Below are 24649 nucleotides of genomic sequence, written 5' to 3' on the forward strand. Positions count from 1 at the left end.
GGCTGAGCCCGGGGGTGCCGGAGGGCGGCGGGGTGGCCCCGGGGGTGCAGGAGGAAGGGGGCTTCTCCCGGGGGGTGCAGGAGGCGGGGCTGGGGGCGCTGCCCCGCGGCCAGGAGCTGGTGGCCGCCGGAAGCGGGGAGCGTGGCGGCGGCGGCGGCGGGGCACTGGGCCGGTGGCACTGGGTGCCGCTGGGGGAGCGGACGGGCCTGCAGGAGTGGGGCGAGCGGCCCGGGCCGGTCACCGCTATCGGCAGCCCCAAGCCGGGCGCGGAGCCGCGGCGGCCCCGGGAGCGGGGGGTGGCCCGGGCGCGGCGGCGTGCGCGGGGCGCGGACGAAGAGGCGGCGGAGGGAGCGGGGGGCAGCCCCGGGGCGCAGCCGCCTCGGCGGGCGCGGGGCGCGGTGCGGGGGGTGCAGGAGCACGGCCCCAAAGCCGGGCAGGAGCAGGGCCTGAACCGGCGGGCGCAACAGGAGCGGGGCGGGGGGCGGCGGGAGGTGAGTCCCCCGGCCCGCGCCCGCTGGTGGGTGCGGCGGGGCCGGCAGGAGGAGGGGGAGGCCCGGGGCGGGGTGCAGGAGGAGGGCGAGCTCTTCCCGGGGGAGCAGGAGCACCGGGGTGGCACCCCCGCCGCCAGGACCCCGGCGCACCCCCAGAGCCGCAGGAGGGCCGCCCGGGTGTGAGGCCGGACCCGGCACCTGGTGCCCGCCGCCCCTCGGGGCATCCCGCCCGCGACCCAGCCACCACCGGCGTCGACCGGCGCACCCCGCCCCGGCGGGCGGGCGGGTGCCTCCTGCCTGGCATGCCCGCTGTCCGGAGCGCCGCCGTGCCCGTCCCTTCCCCGCGGTGACGCTGCAGACCCAGTGCAGGATGCGGTGGTGAGCGCACAGGTGAGGAGCGAGGTGTGAGCCCCGTGCTGGGGGGACAATGCGAAGGGGCAAGGGTGGGTTTGGGGAGGTTCGGCACTGCGGCGCTGCCCGGGCCGGTGTCAGTGTGTGCCCGCTGCGCCTCAGCGGGCGCTGCTGGCACCGTGCCCTGCAGCACTGCGGGCTGCTGGTGCTGCTGTTGTGACCAGGCGCCGAGGGGGCACTAGCCCCAGCTGGCATCGTGCCCGACCCCCTGCTCCTGCTTGCTAGGGCAGAGCAGGCAGCGAGGCATGGTGCAAGTGGGTGCCCGGTGCCCCTGAGCCCCCCCCCCCAAACCACAGCGGAAGCCTGGGGAAGGTTTTTGGTTGGTTTTTTTTGGTTGTTATTTTTTTTTGTCTTGGAGAAAAGGCGGCTTTGCTCTGCTCTTCCTCTTCCCTGGGCCCGGGGGAGCTCCGGATGAACAGAGGATCCTTGTCCTCCAGAGCCAGCAGCCCTGCGCCTCAGGGTGTCGTGCTGCAGCCGGAACCCAGAGCAGCGGTGAGGTGTGGGGCACCTCTTCCCACCGGCTCAGCAGGCACCTCAGCTGTGTGGCCACGTTGCAGCGGGTTTCTCTTTAAATGCTCGGGACCCTTTGGGTATTTCTGGGCTCTGTTGGTTTGGGTTGTTGTGTTTCTTTAATAAACCTTAACTTAAACCTGGTAAGGTGGTGCTGACAGCCCAGGCGAGGATCCTACCTTGCCAGGAGGACCCTGCTTCTCCTGCCACAGCTGAGCCCCTCACTTGCTCTGCAGGTGCTAGCTGGGATGGGGAGTACAGGCTGCTGGAGGAGCCAGGGCAAGGGCATCATCTCTGCTCACAGAGCTGCTGCCAGCCAGGGGCTGGAGGCCGTGCTGGGCCGTCTGGGCAGGGCAGGCCAGGGCAGAGCCTGGCGCTGGTGCTTCCCCACGCACTTGCCTCCCTGGGGCCACCTTGGCGCAGCATTCTTGGGGCTGCTCTGGTGTCACTGGGCTCTGGCGTTGGCTTGCCACCCCACAGGGTTGGTCCCCCTCATGGGCTCTGGTGGTCTCCCCTTTCTTTACTCAGCCCTTTCTGAGCTGGCTCAGGGCAAATTCATCCAAAGTTTTTCAGTGCTGGGCTCTGTGAAACTTCCCTTGAAACAGGACCTGCCTGAAATGTCTGAGCAGGTCTGTACTGCCAAGCCCCTCTTTAGGGACAAGGCCCACCAGGGACCCTGGGTGCTACAGCCTGACCCCCAGCTGCAGCCCTGGTCCTGCTGCTGGCCCACACTTGCTGCTACCCACAGGGTGTAGGGCCCGAAGCAGCCCCTGCACCGCCATCCTGCTGTGCCGAGGCCTGGGGGTGTGGGGTGGGGGCTGTGCAGGCTGTGCAACCTGTTACCAACCCCTGGAGCTACCTGGGCCTCGTTAGCCCGGTATTTGGTATTTGTTAGTGCAGGGTGTGGGCCAGCCCTGCCAGCAGGGTATTGTGGGTATGGCTGGGGGGGGGCTGGTGATGCCTCCCTTGTCCTCTGGCAGGTGCAAGCCTGCTGTGCCCACTGTGGCTCAGCATGGGGGGAGAGGGGGAGGGAGAACAGCCTCCACAGGCCTGGGAATTGCTGCAGGCTTGTAGCCGAGCCCTGTTCCAGCCACCCAACAGAGCAGACCTTGTCCTGTGCCTCAGTTTCCCCTTGAGAGAGGAATCACAGAATCACAAGGTTGGAAAAGACCTTTAAGATTATCAAGTCCAACCGTTCCTGTCCTATGCTAAATCATATCCTTGAGTACCTCATCTACCCATTTTTTTTAAACACATCCAGGGTTTAAAAAATCTCAAGGCCCCATTCTGCCCCTGGACCACCAGGAGTTTGAGCCCAGTCATGGCTATGAGGGGCAGCAGCCATCTGGGGCAAAGCACTCCAGGGGCCATTACCAACTCATATGGGGCTTGAGGGGCAAGGCAGGGCTCTGCCCCACACAGTCCCCACGGGGACAGGAAGGCTTGAAGGAGAAAGTCTCGCTCCAGCCCTCTGCTGAGCAGCCATGGGAGGGGGGGCACTGCCCATGCTGCAGCCTGGCTAATTGGACTGTTGTCAGTTGGCACTAATGACCAGCAGATGCTGAATGGCCGGTGTGCTAGGAAAGGGGTGAAGGTTTAGACTCCTCACATACCCAGCTCTGGGGGGATCCCACCTCCCCTGCTTCTGGCACCCAGTATGGAGGGGAGATGCCATAGTGTGGACGTTGCTTGGGGCCCATCTGTCCAGAGACCTGGCCTACTCATTTCATGCCAGCTGTAGCCGATCCCCAGGGCTTGTCCTGCAGCAGGGTGGGGATGGGTATGGCAGCACCTCCAGGAGAGAGGGGTCAGTTGAATCTGGAGCTTATGCCAGTTCCCATCCTCCCTCAGCAGGGCCAGGGGTTAAAGCCCACCCATGCCCTGTAATGGGGATGCGGCTCCACAAAAGCTCTTTCAGCTGCCAATGCAGGGTAGGGGGGTGGCCCTGGATGCTCCCGAGGGGGTCTGGAGGGCCCGGGGTTGGCAGACAGGGGATGCCGAGCTGGGGGGCAGGAGGCAATCCTGATCTCTACCTCCCGCTTTGCCCCAGGGGGACCCCGTGGCCGGTGTCACCGCAGCCTTGCCGGCCCCATGGCTGAGCTGTGACACCGCGGCCCCTCGCACACCGCCCGGCTCGCTACGACCCTGGGGCTGGCACTGCCGAGGGACCCCCGCAGCACCGGCACCGCTCAGGTGAGAGGAGCGCGGGGCCGGCGGGCACAGACCAGCCTTGCACCGGGGCCAGGCGGCGGGTCCCCACCGCGGTAGCCCCCGCTGCTGTCTCCCCGCTCCTAGGCAGAGCCCGCGGGCAGGGTGCCGGGGGAGGGGGGGGTGCTGCTTTGCCTGCTTGTCCCCCAAAACACCGCGCCGTGTCCCGGCCTTGGTGGGAGAGCTGGGGGCCGGGGTGCAGCCGGCGCCGGGAGCCGTAGGACGGGCTCGGCTTGCCCCGGCGCGACCTGCGTGGAGGGGATTTGGTGGAGGAAAGAGGCTTAGGGAGGGGATTGGGGTTGCGCCGGGCTCTGGCGGGGGCGGGGGGGGGGGGGGGGGGGGAGTTCCCCCACCCAGCTGCGCCTCTCCTCGCCAGGCAGCCGCTGCTGCGGGCAGGGGCTCCGAGTAGGTGGGAGACGCTCGGTGCCGGCGGGCAGGGTCACGCCATGGGGCCGGGCTCCGGGAGCCCCGAGGCGGCAGCGAAGGGGAACCTGGCGCCCCGGCCTCCCCGTCCGCCCCCACCGCGGGGATCACCAACCCTCCGCGCCGGCCCCCCGAGCGCTCCTGTTTGCCCGAGCCGGCCGAGCAAGCAGCACCAGGTCCCAGCACCGAGGGAAGCAAAACACCCACCGGTACGGGGTCCCACGGGGGAAACGTGGGGTGGAGTGAACGGGCGAGGTGCTGGGGACGGTCCCCGGGGAGCCGGGTGGCAGCAGCAGCAGCAGCATCCCGGGGGCGGGCAGGACGCGGCCGGCAGCCCCGCCTCTGGTGGGAGTGGGGCGCGTTTACACGCGTGGGTATGTATGTGCGTGCCCGCATGCCTGCGGTGCGGCGGCCGGGCCGGGGAGTGTGTCACCGCAATTTGGGGCCGCCCCCGGGGCCCCGCCGGGGCTGAGCGAGCCGGGACACTGCCAGGCCGGCCCCGCCACGGCCGGTGAGATCACTTCCAGGTGACACGGCCGCAGGAAGGTGGCAGGCGGGCTCCGGCAGCCAGCGGGGTGATGTGTTGGAGGTGAGTGGGGGACCCTATCTCCCCCCCCCCGAGTGCTTGTTTTAGGGACCCGTCGCTTCCTCTTCTGGAGGGTGGGCACAGGGGATGCTGCGGAGCCGGTACTCAGGAATGCTGGAGGGGATGTGGGGCCAAGCGTGGTGTCCCAGGGGGCTTGGGAGGTCCGGTATCGCTCACAGTGGGGGGGAGGTACGCCCTGTGGTCAGTGTGATTGTCACCGTATCAGGGGACAGCACACCCTGAATGGTGGATGTTTTTTGGTGGGAGACAACCCCCCACCCCGGGGTTTGGAGTTGCAGGCAGGTGGGTCGGGTGGGGGGGGCACATGGCACAGTACTACCCATCCCCTTTCAGGGCACCTTGTCACTTCTGTTTCATCTGAGCCTGGGCAGGCCAGGAGGACCTGTCACGTGGAGGGGGTGCCTGGGGGCTGTGGGGACAGGGACCCTTCTCTTCTCTGGGACCCCACGGCATCGCTCTTGCTGGGCAGGCTGGCGAGGGTTTCGGGGCAGTGTGGGGCGGCTGGGGCCTGAGGGGAAGTGGCATAGCACGTGCATCAGTCACCGGCCCGCGGCGTGCCAGCACGGTGACGGCCTGCTGCTCCCACGCCATGGACCCGTCCCGCCTTGGCTCCAAAGCTGAGCTCACCTCTGTGGTATGGCAGGAGGAGCCGCTGAGGGGCTACCCCCGCCCAGCCCCCACCCCTCCGGTCTGCCAGAGCTTTGGAGGGGTGTTTCTCTGGGGGAGTGCAGGATGAGCTGGTGCCCCCTGCCCTGTCACGGTGACACCCTGGTGTCACTCCCCTGGCTACACTGGAGTCTTGGGGGATGCGTAGGGGGGGCAGGTGTGGGGGAGGAGAATGGGGGTTGTGGGGGTGCGTAGGGGGGGTCAGGATGGGGTGTCGTGCCCCATGGCATTGTCATGAGGAGCAGATTGGTCCCTGGGGCTCTGCCATGCTCCAAAGGACATGGGTCCCAGGTAGCTGGGGCGGGGGGGCCTTCAGCCCCCTTGCAGACTTGCAGCTCTGGCCCTATGGGCTCAGAGAGGGACTGCGGCTCGGCAGTGTTGGGGTACAGACCAGTCCTGATGTGCAGGTAGGGGGTCCCCCTTCCTCGGGGGTGGCTTCCCAGTGCCACCTGCCCCTGCTGGGAGCCGTGCCCGATGCAGCACTTGGCAGAGGTCTAGGAGACCCCCCAGCTCCCTGTGAGGGGGTGTGGGGAGAGAATTGATCCTGAGAGGAGTTCTCCTGGCGTGCCCACCCGGCCCCCATCCCGGCAAGGCCCGCCGGGCCTGGCTGCTCTCCCGGCCCTGCCGTGCTTGCGCCAACGCTGCCGGGTCGCTGCGGAGCAGCCATCTTCCCAGCGCATCCCATCCCCCTCCGTTGGCGCCGGGGAGTGGGAAGGATGCTGGGGATGCTGCCAGCCCCAGAGCCCCCACCCACCCTCACTCCTCCGCAGGTGCTCAGGAGGGGGGTTTGATACCTCCTCACCCACCCTGCTTGCTACAGAGCCCTGGCTGCTGTGTGATGCTCTCCCCTCCTCCTCCACCCGGCTGCCTGCTCCGCATCCCTGCTGACAGGCTGCACCGTTCCAGGGTGGGGGGGAGAAGGGGGCCGTGAGCGCAGCGCAGGCAGTGATGCCACCGCCTCTCCGCTCGGGTGCCAGAGGGGGAACAGCAGGTGGGCTGCCGAGCCGGGAGGAAGACGGTGGTGCCAGGCTGGGATCAGGGTGAGGAATAGGCGCCCGAGGGGCTGCCCCCACCTTCTCTTTCCCCGTCTCCTCTCCATCCATCCTCCCCCCCCTCCCCTCCATCACCGTCGCGGTCACCTTCACCCTCTCGCTGTTTTCCGGAACTGCAGCAACTTTCTGCCATGTGATCCCGAGCCTGGCTCCAGCCCTCGCCGCCCCCAGGCAGGCGCGGGCGTCTCCGCAGAGCCCCCCGCTCGCCACCGCGCTGCAGCCGCCACCGCCGCCCCAGCCATGGGCGAGAGATGCGACTACCAGCGCCTGAGCAGCGCCGAGGAGGAGGAGGAGATGCTCGGCCCCCTGCCCCACAGCTTCTCGGACAGCACCGGGCAGCGGGCCCTGCGGCCGGGCAGCAGGCGCCCCGCTCCGTCCCCCCAGCAGGACGTCGCCCCGGGCATGCCGTGCCGGCGGGTCAGTGTGGGGGGAGCCGGCGGCGGGGGGAGGGCGGGGAAGCGGCGGGGGCACCTGACCCGGCTGGGTGTCCCCCGAGACGTGCAGTGTCCTTCTGTGGGGTGCGGGTTGGCAGCTGGTGTGTGGCAGGGGGGAGTCCCTGCATGGCGTCTTCCCACACTCATGGTACCCGGCAGCATCCGCGGTGGCGTGGCAATGGCATGCCCTGCATGGCTGTGCTCCCATGCCTACCCATGGCATTGGGGCTGCCTGTTCCTCCTTACTGGGGAAACTGAGGCACGGGGGAATGGCATGCAGCATGTCTCTGACAGGCCTGGCACAGCTCAGGGGGAGCACAGTGCCTGCTGCAGTGCTGCAGTGTGGCCTTGCAGGCTGCCATCTGCATTTAGGGGTGTCACGGGGGGGGGGAAAGGGGTGTTGTAGCTTGAAGGGTGTCAGGCTGTGCATGGGGGTATTACCGGGGGTGATGCGGAGAGTGTAGCTGCCCTGGAGTGTAGGGGAGTTGTTGGGGTGTCATCATGAGTAAGGGAAATTGGGAGGGGGGGGCGGTTTGTGATGTTGAACACCCCATGCCAGCTTGGGTACGTGGCCCTGCATGATGCCAGGTGTGAATGGATGTCACCCGTGCCCCACTGACAGGTGGAGGTGAGGAGGATTCCACAGAGGGGGTGGGCACCCATGGGCGCACAAGGGGTGCAGGCAGCTCCAGGTGTGCGTCAGGCGGAGGCGGGGGAGCCGGCTGCTGCCGCCGGCTGTGCAGCGCCGGTGTGTTTGCGCACGTGCGGCCAGGCAGGGCGGTTGCTGGGGGGTTTGCACGGAGGTGACGCGCGTGTGAGGGGGTGGCTGCGGTTGTGCAGGAGGCAGGAGGCATGCGGGGTGCCGGGGCTTGCGCCTGTGTGGTCCCAGGGTGCACATGAGAGTCGTCGCTGCCCGTGCATGAGCCCGGGTGCACGTAGGTGCATCCCAAGGGCTGCAGGGGTGGGTGTGTACAGTGTGGCTGGTGTAGGGCACAGGCTGAGTGGCACCTCTGGCAGGGGTCTTTGCCCCTTGCCATGTCATGGGGGCTGGACAGGTGTCTGGTACCTGCTCCCCCCTTCCCTGGACAGGGGTTTGCTCTTTGCTGGCAGGACTCTGCTCACCCGTCTCGGAGCCCAAGTTGTGTTGTTACCCTCGTACCTGTGGATCTCTCACAGAGAGGGAAACTGAGGCACTGAGCTTTCCCTGATATGGTGTGTGAGGTTGGGTCCCTCTGCTCCCATTTGGACACCAGTGCTCCCAGTGCAGGTTCGAACTGCGTAACCTCACCGCTGGTTTGGCGCACAGGAGGCAACACACTGACCCCAATGGGTGCCAGTCTCGGTAGGTGCCAGTGGCAGTAGGTGCCATCCCCAGCTGATGGGGGCGATGCACCCTGTCAGGGCAGGGAACCCCCTGGCGTCCCCGGGGCCGGGGAGGGGGGAGCTGGCGCGTGGCAGAGGTTGGTGCCGAGGGCACCGTGCCCGGGTGTCCCCGCTCAATGGGCTGCTTGTGCCGGGCGCCTGTGCTGCCGGGTGCCAGCCGGGATCCCGGCAGTGGAAGCCACAGCGGAGGCTCCTCCGCGGCTGGGGGAGGCGGGGGGCGGGGGATGATATGTGCTTAACCCCCTCCCGGCGGGTCCCCGGCACAGCGAGAGATGTGGTTGGGGGCGGGGGGGGGACGACGGACACGGACGGGCAGGCGGGGGCTGCAGCAAGAGGTTGCCTTGGGTCTTTCCTCTCTCACGCCGCAGCTGCCGGCACGGCCAGCTGTTCTCCCCGGGGAGCCCTGGGCAGGCAGCAGCGCTGGGGTTGGGTGCCAGCCCCCCTGGAGAAGGGGAGCGAGCCCCCTCCGGGTGCTGCTGGCACCCCGCGGCAGATCCCGCAGGGGCTGGCAGCTGGGCAGCGGGTACGCTTGCCAAAGCCAGGCGCTCCCCCCGCAGTGCCCATCGCCCTGGCACCGTGTCTGTAGCTTCGGTTGAGGAGCGAAGGGCCGGATGTCTCTTCTCCCTCCCTCCTCGCTTCCTGCAGGGAAACTGAGGCCCGGGAGCGTTTCCCAAGGCCGGAGCGAGTTTCCATGGAAATGGGAGCGGGGGTCCGGGCTCCCAGCTGCCGGCGCCCGCCGAACAAGGGAGAAAGCGGCACATTGATGGGAGCCCGGCCCCCTGGGCGCACGTCCCAGCCCCGGCCGAAAATAACCCCTCCCGGGGAGCGCTGCGCGGGCAGCCGGCCGGGACGGGACCCCGCTGCTGGCCGGGGGTCCCCAGAAAGCGGCTCCAGCCGGGGAGGGGGTGATCCCCAGCTCTCCCTACTGCCGCCCCACGACCTCCCCGTCCCGGCCCCGTTGCGTTGGGGAAGGGGAGGGACGGGCCGGGAGGATCGAGAGCCGGACGGAAGGAGGGGGAGAGCCACCACCCGCGTCCGGCCGACGGACGCCCCGAGCCGCCCCCCGCCCGCCCCGGTGGGGGAGATATATGGGGCAGCCGAGCCCGGGGGGCATCTCCTTAGTCCAGATGACGGAGCTGCGGGTGCCCCGGCTGCGCTGAGCCGGCTCTGCCGCGGGACGCCGGCGCCGGGGAAGGGACACCGGCGGTGCCAGGGGCCGGCGGCGGGCAGCCAGGCAGGATGCGACGCTTCCAGGCTTTGCGCCGATCCTTCCCCTTCCTCACCCGCTTCCGCCTCTACCGAGTAAGTGCCGACCCCGTCCCGGGCAGATCCCCCGCCGCGCTCCCCGCGTCTCGGCCGCGTCCCCGCTGCTGCGGGACGGGACGGGACGGGACCGGCCGTCCCCGGTCAACCGCGGGCGCGCTCCCAAGGCCGGCGGCTGCTTTCGCCCCGCGTGCCCCCGGTGCCCCCGCGCCCAGCTGCTCGCCGCGCCCGCCGTATTTTTAGCCCGGGTCTGAGGGCTGTAACTGCGGGGACCCGGCCGAGGGTGAAGGTGCCGGGGCCACGTCGTCTCCCGAGAGGGAGAAGAGGACGGAGGGGGCTGCCCCGCTGTGCGGACGGGACAGGATGGGAAAGACGGGGGTGCCCCCCCTGCTTCCCCTCCGGCTGGCAGCCGCGGCTGGCAGAGCCCTGTGCCTACCCGGAAAGGTGGCGATGAAAGTTCAGGGGAGAGCAGGGAGAGCAGGCAGGGATGGGGAGTGGATGCGTCTGGGGTGGATCATGGGGAAGTCTGGGTGAGACCTGGTCCCATCACCTCCCTTCCCGTCATCCCGGCGGGGTGGCGCCGGCAGCGTTGGGGTGCCTTGCAGCCCCAGGGCACTGTGAGCCCCCCTGGAACCCTAATGTCTCTGTCTGCCCCTACCCTGTGGCTGCCCGTAGCAGAGGAGACACGACATGGATCTATGCCCCAGCCCAGCCATCTGCATGGGGATGCCTTAGGATGTGGGGTTGGGGGGTGGGAGCGCTGAGAGGCAGTGCCAAGGTGGCTGTCCCTGCTGGGGACAGTTGACCCTTCTCCAGTCGGTACCTCCGCGGGAAAGGGGAGCCTGGCAGGCACGGTGCCAAGCATGGGGTGCCCCTTGGCTGGGGGCCACTGCTGGGCACATCTATCCGATGCCCAGAGGCTCTGCCACCTCCTGTGTCCCTGGCACTGCTGCTTGGGGACAGCCTGTGCTGGAGAAGGAGGGGATGGGCTGATGTTTCTGTGGGCATGATGGAGCAGAGCAGGGGTCCCTGGGAAGGAAGGGGGGCATCCTGCCTCTCCCAACCCTCTTGCAAAGCTGGAAATGGGCTCAGGAGATGAACCCTGGTAGCATCCCTCACACCCTACCCAGGCAGCACCCCCAGCTGCTCCATGTGACTCTGCTGGGAGGGATGGGGCACGGTACCCCCTAACCCAGCGCGGTGTCCCAGCAGAGGCTGAGCTGTAGCATGCAGGCAGAGGAGGGCACGGACTGGCTGCTGGAGCTGCTCACCGAGCTGCAGCTGCAGCAGTACTTTCTGCGCATCCGGGACGAGCTCAACGTCACCCGCCTCTCCCACTTCGAGTACGTCAAAAATGAGGATCTGGAGAAGATTGGCATGGGGCGCCCCGGTACGTGTGTTCCCCCCAAACCTCCCCCTGTACCCCTGGCTAGCTGTGCAGCACCATTCCGGAAGCACAGAGGAACACGCGGTCCGTGGGGCTGGAGGGGACACCCAGCCTGTGCTGTGTCACTGAGGGTTCCTGTGTCCTGCAGGCCAGCGGCGGCTGTGGGAGGCGGTGAAGCGAAGGAAAGCCATGTGCAAGCGGAAATCCTGGATGAGCAAGGTAGGGATGGGAGAGGGGCAGGTGTGGCAGGGAAACTGAGGCAGGCAGGAGGAGCTGGACCTCTCCCCATGCTGTGCCCTGGTGCTTGACTCTCCCTATGCCACAGCTCTCTAGAGACTGGCAGGCAGAGGGGCAGAAGCCCTGCCATGCATGTCCTGCCTGAGACATGACCCTGCCAGCGTGCGCCCCAGTCCCACGCCGGCTCCTGGGTCACTTCCTGGTGAAGGATGGCCCTGCCACCCCAGCACTTGGGCATTTCATTCCCCTCACGTTATTTGCATTTTTGCCAGGAATCTAATTTGCATCTAGCCAGCCACAGAGCCTGTGCATCTCTCCCCAGCCAGCTCTGTAGGCAGCAGCACTGCCCAGCTCCCTGCCCACCCCTCTGCCTCATGGTGAGGGGGCACAGCCTTACACTGGGGGTGCACCAGAGCAGGGGACCTTGGGATGCTCACATATGCCCCTGATGCCATCCCATCCAAAGCTGATGCAACCCCAGCACCCCCAACACCTTGCACCCCCAAAAGAGCAAGGCATTTGCCAGCTGGGCACTGGCCTCTCCCCTGCGTGACTCATCTGGATGGGAACAGGACAGGCTTTTAATAGAAGGCTGCTCCCTCACACTGGGCACAGAAATTCCACCTCCCACCCCAGCCATATGCACACCCCGCAAGAGTCCTGGCTGCCAAGCCTGGGATGGACCCCATCCTGTGGGGCACATCATCGGTCTGGGCTGTGGGAGAGGCAGGGACAGCCCATCCACGTCGCCTCTGGGCTGGCGGTGGTGGCAGCGCATACTGCAAGACCCACGTCGCTGCAGGGATGTGTCACCACACTCGGCCCAAGCTGGAGGTTTCTCTTGGCTTTGTGCCCAGGCACATCCTGTGGCCACAGCCTGGCTCAGAGCCACCCGGCCACTGGCCTGGTTTGCTGGAGCTGCCAGGGAGCTGCTGTGGGGCTGCTGTGAGGGGCACAGCCCCTTCTCTCCACACAAGCTGCAGCTCAGCGTGCGGGCAGCTGGAGGAGCAAAGCCTACTCCCACAGCCCGGTTCCAGAGGGGACAGCCAAGGCAGGGGGGCCCTCCCTACTCTGCTCACTTGGGGACCAAAGGACCTGGGGTCCCTCTGTGCCCATGTCTCACTTGCCTCTATGTCCCGCAGGTGTTCAGCGGGAAGCGCCCCGAGTCCGAGCTGCCACCCCAGCCCCAGAGCACCTTCCGTAAGCCCCCCACACCGCCACCCCCCGAAGCTGGGGGCCAGCACTCCCTCACCTGCCTCGTGCGGGAGCGGGACCTCTCGCTCTTCGAGAAGTTGGGCGATGGCTCCTTTGGCGTCGTGCGTCGCGGCGAGTGGTGCACACCGGCGGGCAAGACGGTGAGGGGGTCATGGGGAGGAGCTGGGCATGGGGCCACCCTGGGGGTAAAGACACTTCGGGGCTCACCCCCACTTTGGCTGTAGCTGAACGTGGCGGTGAAGTGCCTCAAGACGGACGTGCTGAGCCAGCCGGAGGCACTGGACGACTTCATCCGGGAGGTGAACGCCATGCACTCCCTGGACCACAGGAACCTCATCCGCCTCTACGGAGTGGTGCTCTCCCACCCCATGAAGATGGTGAGTGTGGGGGGACGGGGCTGCCCCTGATGCTGCCCCATGGATGTCCCACATGATGGGGCAAGCGAAGCCGGCTTTGGCATGCCCAGTGGGACACAAGAAGGCTGAAAACCAGCACAATTAGGGTGTCTCTGACCTGGCTGATCTGCTCTTCCATTCCCAGGTGACAGAGCTGGCCCCGCTGGGTTCCCTCCTGGACCGCCTGCGGAAGAACCAGGGCCATTTCCTCATCTCCACCCTCTGCCAGTACGCCATCCAGGTGGCCAAGGGCATGGCCTACCTGGAGTCAAAGCGCTTCATCCATCGTGACCTGGCTGCCCGCAACATCCTGCTGGCCTCCAATGAGCTGGTCAAGATTGGGGACTTTGGGCTGATGCGAGCCCTACCCAAAAATGATGACCACTACGTGATGCAGGAACATCGCAAGGTCCCCTTTGCCTGGTGAGCACTGGTTAGAGGGGGGCCCTGGGGGTGCAACACCCATGACCTCCTGATGCTCACGTCCATCCCCACACAGGTGTGCTCCTGAGAGCCTGAAGACACGTACATTCTCCCATGCCAGCGACACCTGGATGTTCGGGGTGACCCTCTGGGAGATGTTCACCTATGGGCAGGAGCCCTGGATCGGCCTCAATGGCAGCCAGGTGGGTGCACAGCAGGGACCTTCACCCCCACCTTGCCCCAGCAGCACCGGGGGGCCTGGAATCCTCTGACGGCACTGCCTACCCCACAGATCCTGCACAAGATAGACAAGGAGGGTGAGCGGCTGCCACGGCCTGAGGACTGTCCCCAGGATGTCTACAATGTCATGCTGCAGTGCTGGGCGCACAAGCCTGAGGACCGACCCACCTTTGTGGCCCTGAGGGACTTCTTGGTGGAGGTGGGCAAGCGGGTGGGGAGGGGGACATGGGGGTCCCTGGTGCCCCCATCATAACAGTTCTGCCTCACTGTGGGCAGAGTTAAGTGTATTGTTAGTTAAGTGTATTGTTGAGGTGGGAGGCGATTGAGATGGGAGGTGACATCGGAGGGCTTGGGCCAGGTTGGGAGGTGGTGGGTGGTGACATGGTCACAGCTGGAGGACACCTGAGTGCCACCTTGCCCCTGTGGAGCATTCAGGTGGTGCTGGTGCCCATGCCTACCCCAGGAACATTGGTGGCTGGGAGGGGTGGTGTTGCCTCCTGCTGTTTTTGGGGCTCATCAGCCCCAAAGCTAGGGGAGCAGGACATGATGGGGGGGGCTGCATCCCCTCTCCTCACCCCTCTCTCCTCCCAGGCCCAGCCCACTGACATGAGGGCGTTGCAGGACTTCGAGGAGCCTGACAAGCTGCACATCCAGATGAACGACATCATCACAGTCATCGAGGGCAGGTATTACACAGAGGGGGGCACCAGCTACCAGCTTCGGGGCTGTCACCCTGGGGGCGGGGGGCGGGATCCTGAGATCAGAGGGGCCACGGGCACTGGCAGAGCTGTGGGAAGCAGGGATGGGAATGTGGACTCTGACCCTCTCCCCCCCATCCCCGGCACACCTGGCTGCGTACCCCACAGGCAGGCAGAGTGGCCCCCACTCCCCTGGGAGCCATGTGGTTCCCCGGGGGAGTGCAGAGCTGGGGGGGACACGGCTGTGCCTGTGGGCAGTGTGGCCCTGCCTGTGCTGCCTGTGCTGCCTGCGCCGTCCACCCCCGCTGACTCACCCCACTGTGCCCGTGGGTTTGCCGGGCCTTGCCCCGGGAAATCGCGCACCCCAAGGCCGCTCCCCGCTGATAGCGGCGGGGGACATGTCACCGGGCTGGGAGAGGCACCGTGGGCTTGGTACCACGGCGGCGTGACCTGTCCCTCCCTGTGCTTCACTCCTTGGCCCCTGCCGGCCACCCCGGGGCACGGTCACCCCCCTCCCCTGCCCTAGGGACCAGCAAGCCGGGGGTACCTGCGGTCCCTGCATCTCCATCCCAGGACGTGCCTGTTCCCCCTGCAGCGTGGGGACAGCAGCGGCGCTCCAAAGGGGCTCAGTGTCCCTTTGCCCCAGCTGGCACACGGGAGGCTGCTCCCACCGCAGCTCCAGGGGGATGAGGAGGAAGGCTCTGTCCTTCCCTCTCCCTCTCCCCCTCCCGGGGCCGGCTCCCCGCGGTTAGTCACGGCCCGGAGGTGAATCAGGCCGGATTTGTGTGTCTGCAGGGACCGGCTTTCTCCCGGCCGCCGCCGCCAGGGATGACTCTTGCCCAGGGTCTGGCGGTTTAATTGCAGGGAGGGGAGGGGAAGGGAGGGGAGGGGAAGGGAAGGGAAGCGGCGTCGGCGGAGGGAGGGAAGGAGGGAGGGAAGGAGCGGCGGAGGGCGGTGCGGCCGCACCAGTGCGCCTTCATCGTCCCCGCCGCCGCATCCCGGGCAGGCTGGGGGTCTCGTTCCCCCGCTCCGCCGCCGGCCCCAGGTGAAACGTTGCGGGAGGGGAGGACACGGACGGAGCAGGAGGGTGGCGGGAGCGGGACGGGAGGGGACGTGGAGGGCTCTAAGGAGTGCCGATAGGTCGGGGAGGGCCGGGAAGCACGGTGGAGCCGGGGCGCAGCTTCCCCTGCCTCAGTTTCCCCGAGGGACGCTGGTCCGCGGTGGCCCCCGGTGGGCACGTTTTTGGGGTCGTTGGGTCTGGGCAAGCGGGGGGGTGGGAGGGTCTCAGGCAGGGGGTGGCAGGAGCCCCAGCGGCTGCCGGCGCTCCCGAGGGACCGAAGGGGAATCCCTTCCCCGTGCCTCAGTTTCCCCCAGGGCGGCTGCCCCCCCCCCGCCCCACGCCTTGCTGGGGGGTACCCTGACGGGGAGGGCAGAGCTGGCGGCGGGGGGGCGCTCCTCCCGGGGGCCGCATCCGGCCCCGCCGAGGCCGCCCGGGGCATCGTAAACACCCCCCACCCCTTTTCAAGCCCCTGCCTGTCCTTCGGCGGGCTCCGGGCGTGCGTACGTGTGTGTGGGCAGGGGCAAGGACCTACCTGAAAGCCCCCCGGGGACCCAGCCGGCCGGGGGAGGGGGCTTTCGGGGGGGAAGCGAGTTTGTGCCGAGGGTCCGGGCTCGGATCCGGTGAGACGGGGCTGGGAGGCGGGGGCGGGGGAGCGGAGGGACCGGACCGGCCACAGCATCCCGATCCGGCGGGATGCGGCGGTTGTCGGGGAAAGCGAGAGGACGGGACCTCCCGGGGCGGGGAGCCGTCTTCCCCCGGCCCGCCGCGGGTGAGGGAGGTTGCCCGGTGCCGGCTGGGCTCTGCCGCAGCCACGCCGAGGGGTCCTGGCGCTGAGTAAGGCGGCTGGCTGGCGGCGAGCGGGGAAGGTAAACAGGAAAAGGGCTGAGCTGGTGGCCGGGGGTGACTCACAGGTGACTCCAGGAAACCGTGGGGCCCGTGCCAACCTCGCCGGGCTGGCACCGCGCTCTGCTCGCCGCCCCCTGCCCGGCGCACGCCCAGCCCGCCGGCTGCGGGGGGCCCTGGCAGACCGGGAGGAGGGGGATGTGGCGGGAGCGGCGGCGGGAGGTTAGGCTCGGGGTGTCCCCACACCCCCACATTGATTTGGGACAGGCTGGGGGGGGGGCACTGCTCGGGGTCCTCTTCCCTACATCCTATGTGTCCCTATCCCTGCACACCCCCCGAGCTGGGCAGCTGCTCTGTCCCACGCTGGGCTCTCCTGGGGACAGGCACCGTGCCCTCCCTATTCACGTGGCACTGTTGCAGCTCAAGTCCTGCCTGCCTGTGCCCCCTTGCCCATGCCAGCCTGTGTGGGGCTCACTGATAACACAGGAAGGGAGCAAGGCAGACCCCCACAGCCATCTCTCCCCCAGCGTGGCCCCCCCAGTTTACCCTGTGGTGCTGGGATGTTTGAGGGTTTGTGAGCAGACACCACGCTCACCTCTTGTGCTGTCCCTGGCTGCATGGGGCACAGGGGGACCAGTGATGAACAGCCTGGGGCAGGCATCACCCCAAGGCTCCTGCATGCATTGGGGAAGCTGAGAGGAAGGGACATATCTTTTTGGGTGCAAGCAGGGAGGTTTGTTCCCCACCAGCCGTACCTTCAGCACTGCTAGGTGCAGGGGCTGTGTGGGGAGGGAGGCAGAGCTTACTGCCAGCGTAGGGTTGGGGTCCTGGGTACCCAGGTTACCTTCCCAGTTGTGCCACCACCTGCCCGTGTGGCCTTGGGCGAGTCAACCTTGCCTCCCCCCATGTCATGGGGGCAGGCGTGTGTCCCCCCCCCCTCCATCCCCTCATTGGTAACAAGGTCCTTTTTATTCCTTAGGGCCGAGAATTACTGGTGGCGGGGTCAGAATAAGCGGACCCTAAAAGTGGGCCAGTTCCCCCGAAACACGGTGACCTCGGTGGCGGGGCTGTCGGCCCATGACATCAGCCAGCCGCTTAAAAACAGCTTCATCCACACAGGCCATGGAGACACCAACCCACAGCACTGCTGGGGGTTTCCTGATAAAATTGATGAGTAAGAAACTTTCTGTCTTCTCTGCATCCCTTGCCTGCTCTCTGCCTTCCCTGCTACCTGCCAGGCATGGGAGCAAGCTCGTGGCTTGGCTGCCCTCCCCGCTCCAAAGCATCTCTTCCTAACCCCCGCTGTGCTGGGGATGGTGGCTCCGGGTAGGGTCCCCATGGCTGGACTAACTCCCTCACCTCTTCTCACTAACAGGATCAGGGGTGCAGGGGGTTGCTGTGCTTGTGGAAGGCTGTCCTGGGAGGAGCACCTCCTGGCAGTCTCTCTTGGCTGTCCCAGGGTGTGGGGGACATTAGTAAGCAGCACCCTGGAAGTGGCCACTTTACCTCAATGCTTTTTTGGCTGCTAAACCCTCACCTTTCAGTGCTTGCATGGGGGGAGGCTGTGGCAGGGATACAACCTGGCTCTCAAGCATTTAACAGCATGAACCTTTGTAAAAAGCAAAACATGGAAAAAAAATCCACCAAAATGCTTTCTCACCCCTCCAGCTCCATCAGGAGAGACTTCAGGTGGTCTGCGGCGGGGGACACAGGGGTCTCTGCCAGCACATGGGGGGGGAACGTGGGAGGGCGGGGGGAGGAGAGTGTTTCAGAGCCTGGAAAGCTCCTGCTTGGTGCATCCCCTGGGACTGTGATCCCCACTGCTGTTCGGCATCCCAGCCCTGGGACAGCTCTGCCAGTGCCCTCAGTCCCAGCCTGCCCCCCCCATGGCACCCCATGCCGCGGGCTGTGCTGGGAGCCCTTGGAGGGCTGAACCGAGGCACCACGCACGCGGACCCGGCTCGTGCCCTGGCAGGCCTCCCTGTGCCCCGCTGCGTGGGCACAGGCGCTGGGTACGTGCCGCCCGGGCCGCCGAGAACGCACCAAGCTCAGCACACGCCCAGGCCTTCGGGCTGCACCGGCTCCCGCCGGCTCCCTGCCTCACCGTGTCTGGCTTGCGATGGCTCGCCCGGGCCTCCCGGCACCCCACTGGTGTGGCGTACTGGGGTGCCGTGCCCTCGGCGCAGCATCGCACCGCAGCACCGTCCCAGGCACCGCACCCCACACAAGTACCCTGGGCACGGCACCCTGCTTGCGATCCCTGGGGTACAGTGCATCAAGCACGTGGAGCTGGAGAGGGATGGGTGACACCAGGACGGCACCGGGGTCTGCTTCAGCGCCAGAAGTTGCTGGAGTGTGGTGCCCCAAATGCTCGCAGGGGTACACTTGCTGTGTGGTGGAGGGGCTGCGGGAGGACCTGAGGGACAAAGTGTGGGAGCGAAGGGTCACACGTGGCCCCCACTGACCCCCAGATGCTCTCCTCTCTCCTCACAGGCTGTACCTGGGAAATCCCATGGACCCTCCTGACATTTTAGGTGTGGACCCGAGTGCTGCCAGACCCACCCAGCTTCCAGGCAGGGCTAAAAGTGAGCAGCTTTTCCCCTTCCCCCTGTCTGTCAGCTGCACAAAGCCCCCGTCCCCGTGCCCTGCCGCCAGGGTGGTGGGCCGGCCCCCCTCCTTTCCATCTCTCTGCTGCCCCTTGCTTTTCGCAGCCCCAGGGGGAGCTGGGGTGACAGGGCACGTTGTCACCTGGCCTTGTGCCACTGCCAGCAGCGTGGGCGGCCAGTGGCTCTGCCCAGCTGGACTCTGCCCTGCTGCCCTTCGTCCGGGTCCCTCATCCTGTCCCAGCCTCCTGCGACTGGGCTCCCCAGTACAGGAGATCTCAGGGGAGCTGCCGCAGGGAGGGAGCTCAGACGCTGTGCGTGTGCCGCAACCCCCCTAAACCTGCAGCTTTCCCTCGGGGGGGAGCTTCCCACCAGCATCCTCCCTGCGCCCCGCTGGTGATGGGGGACGCGATGAAGCATGCGCCCCACTAACGAGCGCCCCGGCTGCCGCTTGCTCCACGCGCTCACCCCGCGCCTCTCCTCCTCTCGGGCTCTCTCTTCTCCCGCAGGGCAGCCGCCTCCGCGCCCGCCTCAGCCTACCGTCCTGCTCACCAGTAAGTCGAGCTTTTTCGGGTGCTGTTCTCCCTCCTCTATGCCCTTCTTTTTCTGTCTCAGCTCCGTTCGCCCTTCTTACCCCCGGGTACTGCTGTGCACCTATGGCTGATGGCATCTGCAGTGGGGATATGGATGTAGAGCAGGATGGCCAACCTGGGGTGGGGGACAGGGTGCTGGGGGGCTGTCTGGGGTGGGGAAGGGCAAGCGTACCCTACCAGGTAGCCCCCCAGCACCCTGCCTGGGTGTGTATCACTGTACTTAAGGGGGGACCAATGTTGGCTGAGGCTATATGACCATTTGGGGGGTTGGGGATGCAGGTACCCCCCCTTGCACCCCAGGGATTGGTGCTGGGACCCTCACCATCCCTCTCTATCCCTTCCTAGAGCCCTGCTACGACCCAGTCAGTGAGGAGGAGGAAGGCTTGCCAGGAGGTCTCCGGAAACTCTGCCTGAAGAAGCCAGGCACAGGGAAGGGTCTGCGACCAGTCAAGCCGTCGGCACGGGTACCGGGCACCAAGGTGGGCGAGCGTCAACCTGGACGTCTGGCAAGTGAGGGGCCAGTGGGCAGCGAGGTGACTCTCATCGACTTTGGGGAGGAGGTGCCCCAAGGTAGCCCCTCACCAGTGGGGGAGCTGACAGCCCCGTCGTTGGCCAAGCTGGCCATGGAGGCCTTCTCCTTGCTGGACAAGACCCCACCACAGAGCCCCACACGGGCTCTACCCCGGCCTCTCCACCCCACACCAGTGGTGGACTGGGATGCCCGCCCCTTGCCTCCACCACCCGCCTATGATGACGTGGCACAGGACGAGGATGACTTTGAGGTCTGCTCCATCACCAGCCCCCCAAGCCGGCGGGGCAAGACCAACTATGGCTTTGTGGATGAGGGTGAGCGGGGACCGGTGCTGGAGGACAACCTTTTCCTGCCCCCAAAGGAGACCAAGCAGCCCAGCCTGACGCAGACCACTGAGCTCTTTGAGGAGCTGCAGCAGGAGTGCATGAAGAGGCTCAATGTTCCCCTGGGACCAGCCACTCCCACCGATGACAAGCCCCAAATCCCCCCTCGTGTCCCCATCCCACCCCGGCCCCTGCGCCGCAATGAGCCTGGGCGCTGGTCAGGGGAGCTTTCCCCAGCTTCAGGGGGTGAGGAAGACCGGCCACCCCAGATTCCCCCTCGGGACCCACTGTCGCAGCCCACCTCCCGGACACCCAGCCCCATGGCACTGCAGGTGGGTTCCCCCCAGCAGCGTGCTGCCCTTTGCTCCTGCCTCTCCACCTCACCAGGGAAGCCCATGCCCACCACCCAGAGCTTCGCCCTCGATCCCAAGTATGCCACGCCAAAGGTCATCCAGGCACAGGGGAAGGACTGCTCCAAGGGCCCCTGCATCCTGCCCATCGTGAAGGATGGGCAGAAGGTCAGCAGCACCCACTACTACCTGCTGCCTGAACGCCCTGCCTACCTGGATAAGTATGAGAAGTTTTTCAAGGAGGCCAAAAGCCCCGAGGAGGTGCCGGCATCCCGCCTGGTTACCACAGCCACCGTCCGCCCCATGGTGCAGCAGCCACCGCCAGACTGTAAGGCCAACTTCTCCTCCAACAACAGCAACCCTGGGCCCAAGTGCCTGGTGAAAACCTCCTGCAGCCTCCAGAAGATTGTCTACGATGGCCCGGACGGCTACCGCCCTGCTGACAAGATCCGACTGGTAAGTGGCATCTCTGGCATCTGTGGGAAAGGAGGGATGCAGTGGCCATGGGCTCGCTTGGGCATGCACTGTCCCCACCCTGTGCCTCAATTTCCCCATGTTCAGCCCTCCAGGGATGGCTCCGAGGGGGTCTCCAAATACTCTGTGGGGCAGGTGTCATTGCAGCTCCAAAATGGGGATTGCGAGCCCTTTTAACCCAAATTAGCCCTGCCCACGGCTCCATGGAGGGGGAGGAAAGTGGTTGTCCCTGTGGTCCCCTTGGGCTCTCTAGGCTGGGTCCATGGTGTCTGTGCCTAAGCCCAGAAGGTGCTGGACATACTGAGAAGGGTCCCAGCTCTGGGCTGAGCTGGGGTGGGGGTCAGCCCCAGAGTCCCCTCGCTCCAGCCATGGGCTCGTTGCTGCCTGGGGTGGTGGCGAGTGCTGACCATGGGCTCCCCCCAGGTGCAGGACATGGTGCACGGCGTCACCACGGAGGAGTGCCACGCGGCCCTGCAGAACCACGGCTGGAGCGTCCAACGGGCCATCCAGTACTTGAAGGTACCACACGCCCCTGTCCCTCCAGCCCTGCTCCCACAAGAGCAGTGGCACCCCATCACCCTCCTCACCTGTCCCCTTGCAGGTGGAACAGCTCTTCTGCCTGGGGCTGAAGTCCCGTGTCGAGTGCCACAGAGTGCTGGAGATGTTCGACTGGAACCTGGCCCAGGCCAGCTCCCACCTCCTGGATCCCTACAGCACCACCCGCCAGAAGTAGGGGCACGGGCAGGTTTTGTTGGGGGAGGGGGAAGTTTCTTCATGCCACACTGCTCTTGGCCAGCTGGTAACATCACCCCTCCTGAGCTTGTGTCCTCTCCTCTCCTTACAGGCGGTGACAGCGGGGATGGGACGAGCTGTGTTGGATCCAGAGCAGGCATCTCGCTGTGGGGCCACCCCCCCGCTGGTGCCTGCTCCAACCTGCTGCTGGACTCTGGACTGAGCCCCTGCTTGGGGAATGGGGACACCTCGAAAGGGAGCCTGCCCAGCGCCCCAGACTTGCCCGGGTGCCTGTGCCCCAGCTTCAGCAATGGGCTCTGTCCCCTGTCCCCTTGTTGAATTGTTTTTGTAAAGAGAAATGTAATTTTAATATATATATTATATATATATATATATATACATAAACCAAACATGTTCTGTGGAGAGGAGGAGGGTGCCTGTGGCCATCTCCTGGGTTCGTCCCCACCAAGGCACAAGGACAGGCCACATCTCCAGGCTCAGCCCTGCCAGCAGACAGATTCCAGACCCCCAGGACTGCAGGGAAGGAGCCCAGGTGCAGGGTGCCTGGAGTGGGGTACACGTGTGCTGTGGTGCCCAGCAGGCTCTGGGGATCCCCAGGGAGCTGAATCACACAGGCACGGTGGTGGCTCCCAGGCTGCTTTGGGGTGCAAAGGTCTCCCCATCCGGTGCTGCTGGGGTTTGTCACGTGCTGTCCCACCCCCCGGGACCAAAGCTTGAAGGCTGGGCACAGTATTTCCCCCGCTCTGAGGGGCGGTGCTTGCCCGCAGCAATGCCCCTGTGTAGGGGAGCCCCCTGCGGCACAGCCCCCCCCCCTCGTTGCCCCGACACCCCACGCAGTTCGGCTCCCGGCCGCCGCCTGAGTCATGCCCAGGCAGGGAGTGGCGGGACCTGCGTCTCGCCCCCACCCACGCGAGGGGCGTTGTGCAACCAGATGCCACCGCGCAGCAGGAGCCAGGTGCTGATGGGAGGGATGGGGGGCTGGCCTCCATTGGGTGCCAGGGCTGGGTCCCCCCAGGTGGGTTCCCTGAGGGGCCACTTTGCATCAGCATCAAGAAGAGGGGGGGGGGGTGCTCTGTGCAGGGGGACCTTGGTGCCCCAACCTAGCGAGTTGTACCTTAGCTGCACCTGGTCCCCAGAATGCCCTTGTTCCAGAGCTGGTGGCTTCAGAGGAGAGACCTTGTCATGCACAGTGAGTGACCTGGCAGGAAGGGCTGCCCTGGCCTGGCTGTGTGTCCATCTGTCAGATGGTACCTGGCCCCATATCACCTATGTACCATGAGCACCCACAGCTCCGCTCATCTCTGGTCCCCCAGACCCCCAACATACAGGCACAGGGAGGTTTGCTGGTGCTGCTGGGGGCACAGCCACACCTGCTTTGGGCTCTCTGTGCCTCAGTTTCCCCACCTAAGGTGCAGCTACCACAGCATGGCAGCCACGTGGGATGGCTGTCAGTGGAGTGAGGAAAGCACACACCTTCACCAGCTTATTTCCCCCTTAACCGATCCTGGAGCTGGACTGGGCCCCGTGAAGAGGCAAACGTGTGTTTGCTGCAGTGGCCCCACTGGGTCCCTTTGCACGGCCAGGTGCACCTGGGCCCCGAGAAGGTGACCTGCAACCCAGGGCAAGGCCTGGCCCCGCCGCCTCTGCAGGAACAGCCCCCCCCGCCAGCCTGCGTGGGTGTTTGCCTGATGCCACAGATAACCCCTGCACGCAGGTGCCGGGGGGTGGGGGGGCGAGGCGGCAGCGGGAGGCTGCGCCTTCCTCCTTCCTCCTTGGCAGCTAGCCCACCCCTGCCAGGGGTTATCAGCTGTGCAGCCAAGTGTGGCAGGGACCTGGCAGCAAATGGGGAGGGGAGGGGGTTAGGGGGAGGAGTGGAGCCCAAGACTAACCCACCTCTCCCAGAAGTGCTGGGACCCCTATACACTTGCTGTCCCAGGACCTTTGGGCCGGGTGGCTTTGCAGCCCAACGGGTGCTCCCCAGGGGTGGGTGCCCCAACCTTGAGGTGTCATTCATGGGGTCACTTTGGAAGGGGCTTTAAAACCTCCCACGGCAAAACAGGTGCCCCCCAGCATCAGAGGATCCCCAGGACTGGGATGCAGCCACCTTCATGGTGGGCTGTGAGGACGTGGCTCTGTCAGTGCCCCAGGCAGGGCATGCGGTTCCCTTGTTGTGTGTGTCCCCCACCTCCTCCGCCCAGGGGAGTGCTCACTGACGGAGGGAGCCACCCCATTGCGTCGTTCCCCAGGGACAGGGAGCACTGCAGCCCTGTCCCTGCTGCCAAGGAAGCACCATGGGTCGCAGGGGCTGGTGGCCGCTCTGGAGCTGGGTGCTGTGGGGGCTCTGGCTGCTACCAGGTAAGTGCTGGGGTCGATCACACTTTTGTTGGTCTGACAGGGTGTCTGATACCATCTGGGTGATGGGTCACAGGCTCAAACGCTCCAAGTTCGAGCCCCAGTGTCTGGCCGGGATTTGCTCCCGTATCTGCTACTGGTGCCACAGCCTCCGCGTGGTTCCCTGGTCCAGGTATGGGAAGGGGGGGTGGTCTGTGAGTCAAATGGGGACTCTAACCCATGGGGACAGGAGAGCTGTCTGTCCTGCTCCCAGCTGTGTGTGCTGGGATAGAAACCTGCTCGGACAGTGACACGTGGCCTGGGGTCACCTTCCTCCCGTGGTAGGGAGGAGGGATGGGGGTGATGGGGACCCCAGGCTGGGTTTTTTTTTCCCTGTCCTGCACTAACAAACCTGCTGTGCTGCAAGCACAAGCTGGGGAGTTGGGTGAGCAGCCCCTTGCGCCCACCCCAGTCCCGGCAGAGTTGGACAGCATCTCCACTGCGGACGGCAGCTCCAGCCCTGAGCTGCCCCCGGTCCTGGGCATGTGCCAGGCGTTCTCCACCACCACAGCCGCCCAGCTGGAGCGTCCCTCTCCCACCAGCAGCCCCACCGCCTCCACCAGCAGCCGTGGCTCAGGTAAGGCCAGCAGGCAGGTAGCCACAGGCAGGTTCCTGCCTGCTGGGGCTGCCGAGGGCTTGATCCAGCTGGGGCTGCCCTGTCTCACCCCGCAGACAGCCTGGTGC

At 66.2% G+C, this 24649-nt stretch overlaps 1 protein-coding gene across 2 annotated transcripts; it reads left to right on the top strand.

The window, feature by feature from the left end:
* Positions 1–561: 561 nt before the first annotated feature.
* On the top strand, positions 562–21944 carry TNK2 (tyrosine kinase non receptor 2). Of its 2 annotated transcripts, XM_084267233.1 has the most exons (17): positions 562–881; positions 3463–3605; positions 10661–10838; positions 10984–11054; positions 12215–12427; positions 12512–12664; positions 12828–13105; positions 13182–13308; positions 13398–13544; positions 13937–14031; positions 16926–17120; positions 18440–18531; positions 19059–19103; positions 19488–20803; positions 21245–21340; positions 21423–21550; positions 21666–21944. In XM_084267233.1, the coding sequence occupies exons 3-17, from the start codon at positions 10676–10678 to the stop codon at positions 21670–21672; spliced, it is 3126 nt and encodes a 1041-aa protein (XP_084123359.1). In that variant the 5' UTR covers positions 562–881; positions 3463–3605; positions 10661–10675; the 3' UTR covers positions 21673–21944. The 2 variants fall into 2 exon arrangements, with proteins under 2 accessions (XP_084123359.1, XP_084123360.1); XM_084267234.1 differs by lacking the exon at positions 19059–19103.
* Positions 21945–24649: the final 2705 nt, after the last annotated feature.

This window comes from Gallinula chloropus, assembly GCF_964237585.1.
Source record: "Gallinula chloropus genome assembly, chromosome: 8".
NCBI classification, from domain to species: Eukaryota; Metazoa; Chordata; class Aves; order Gruiformes; family Rallidae; genus Gallinula; species Gallinula chloropus.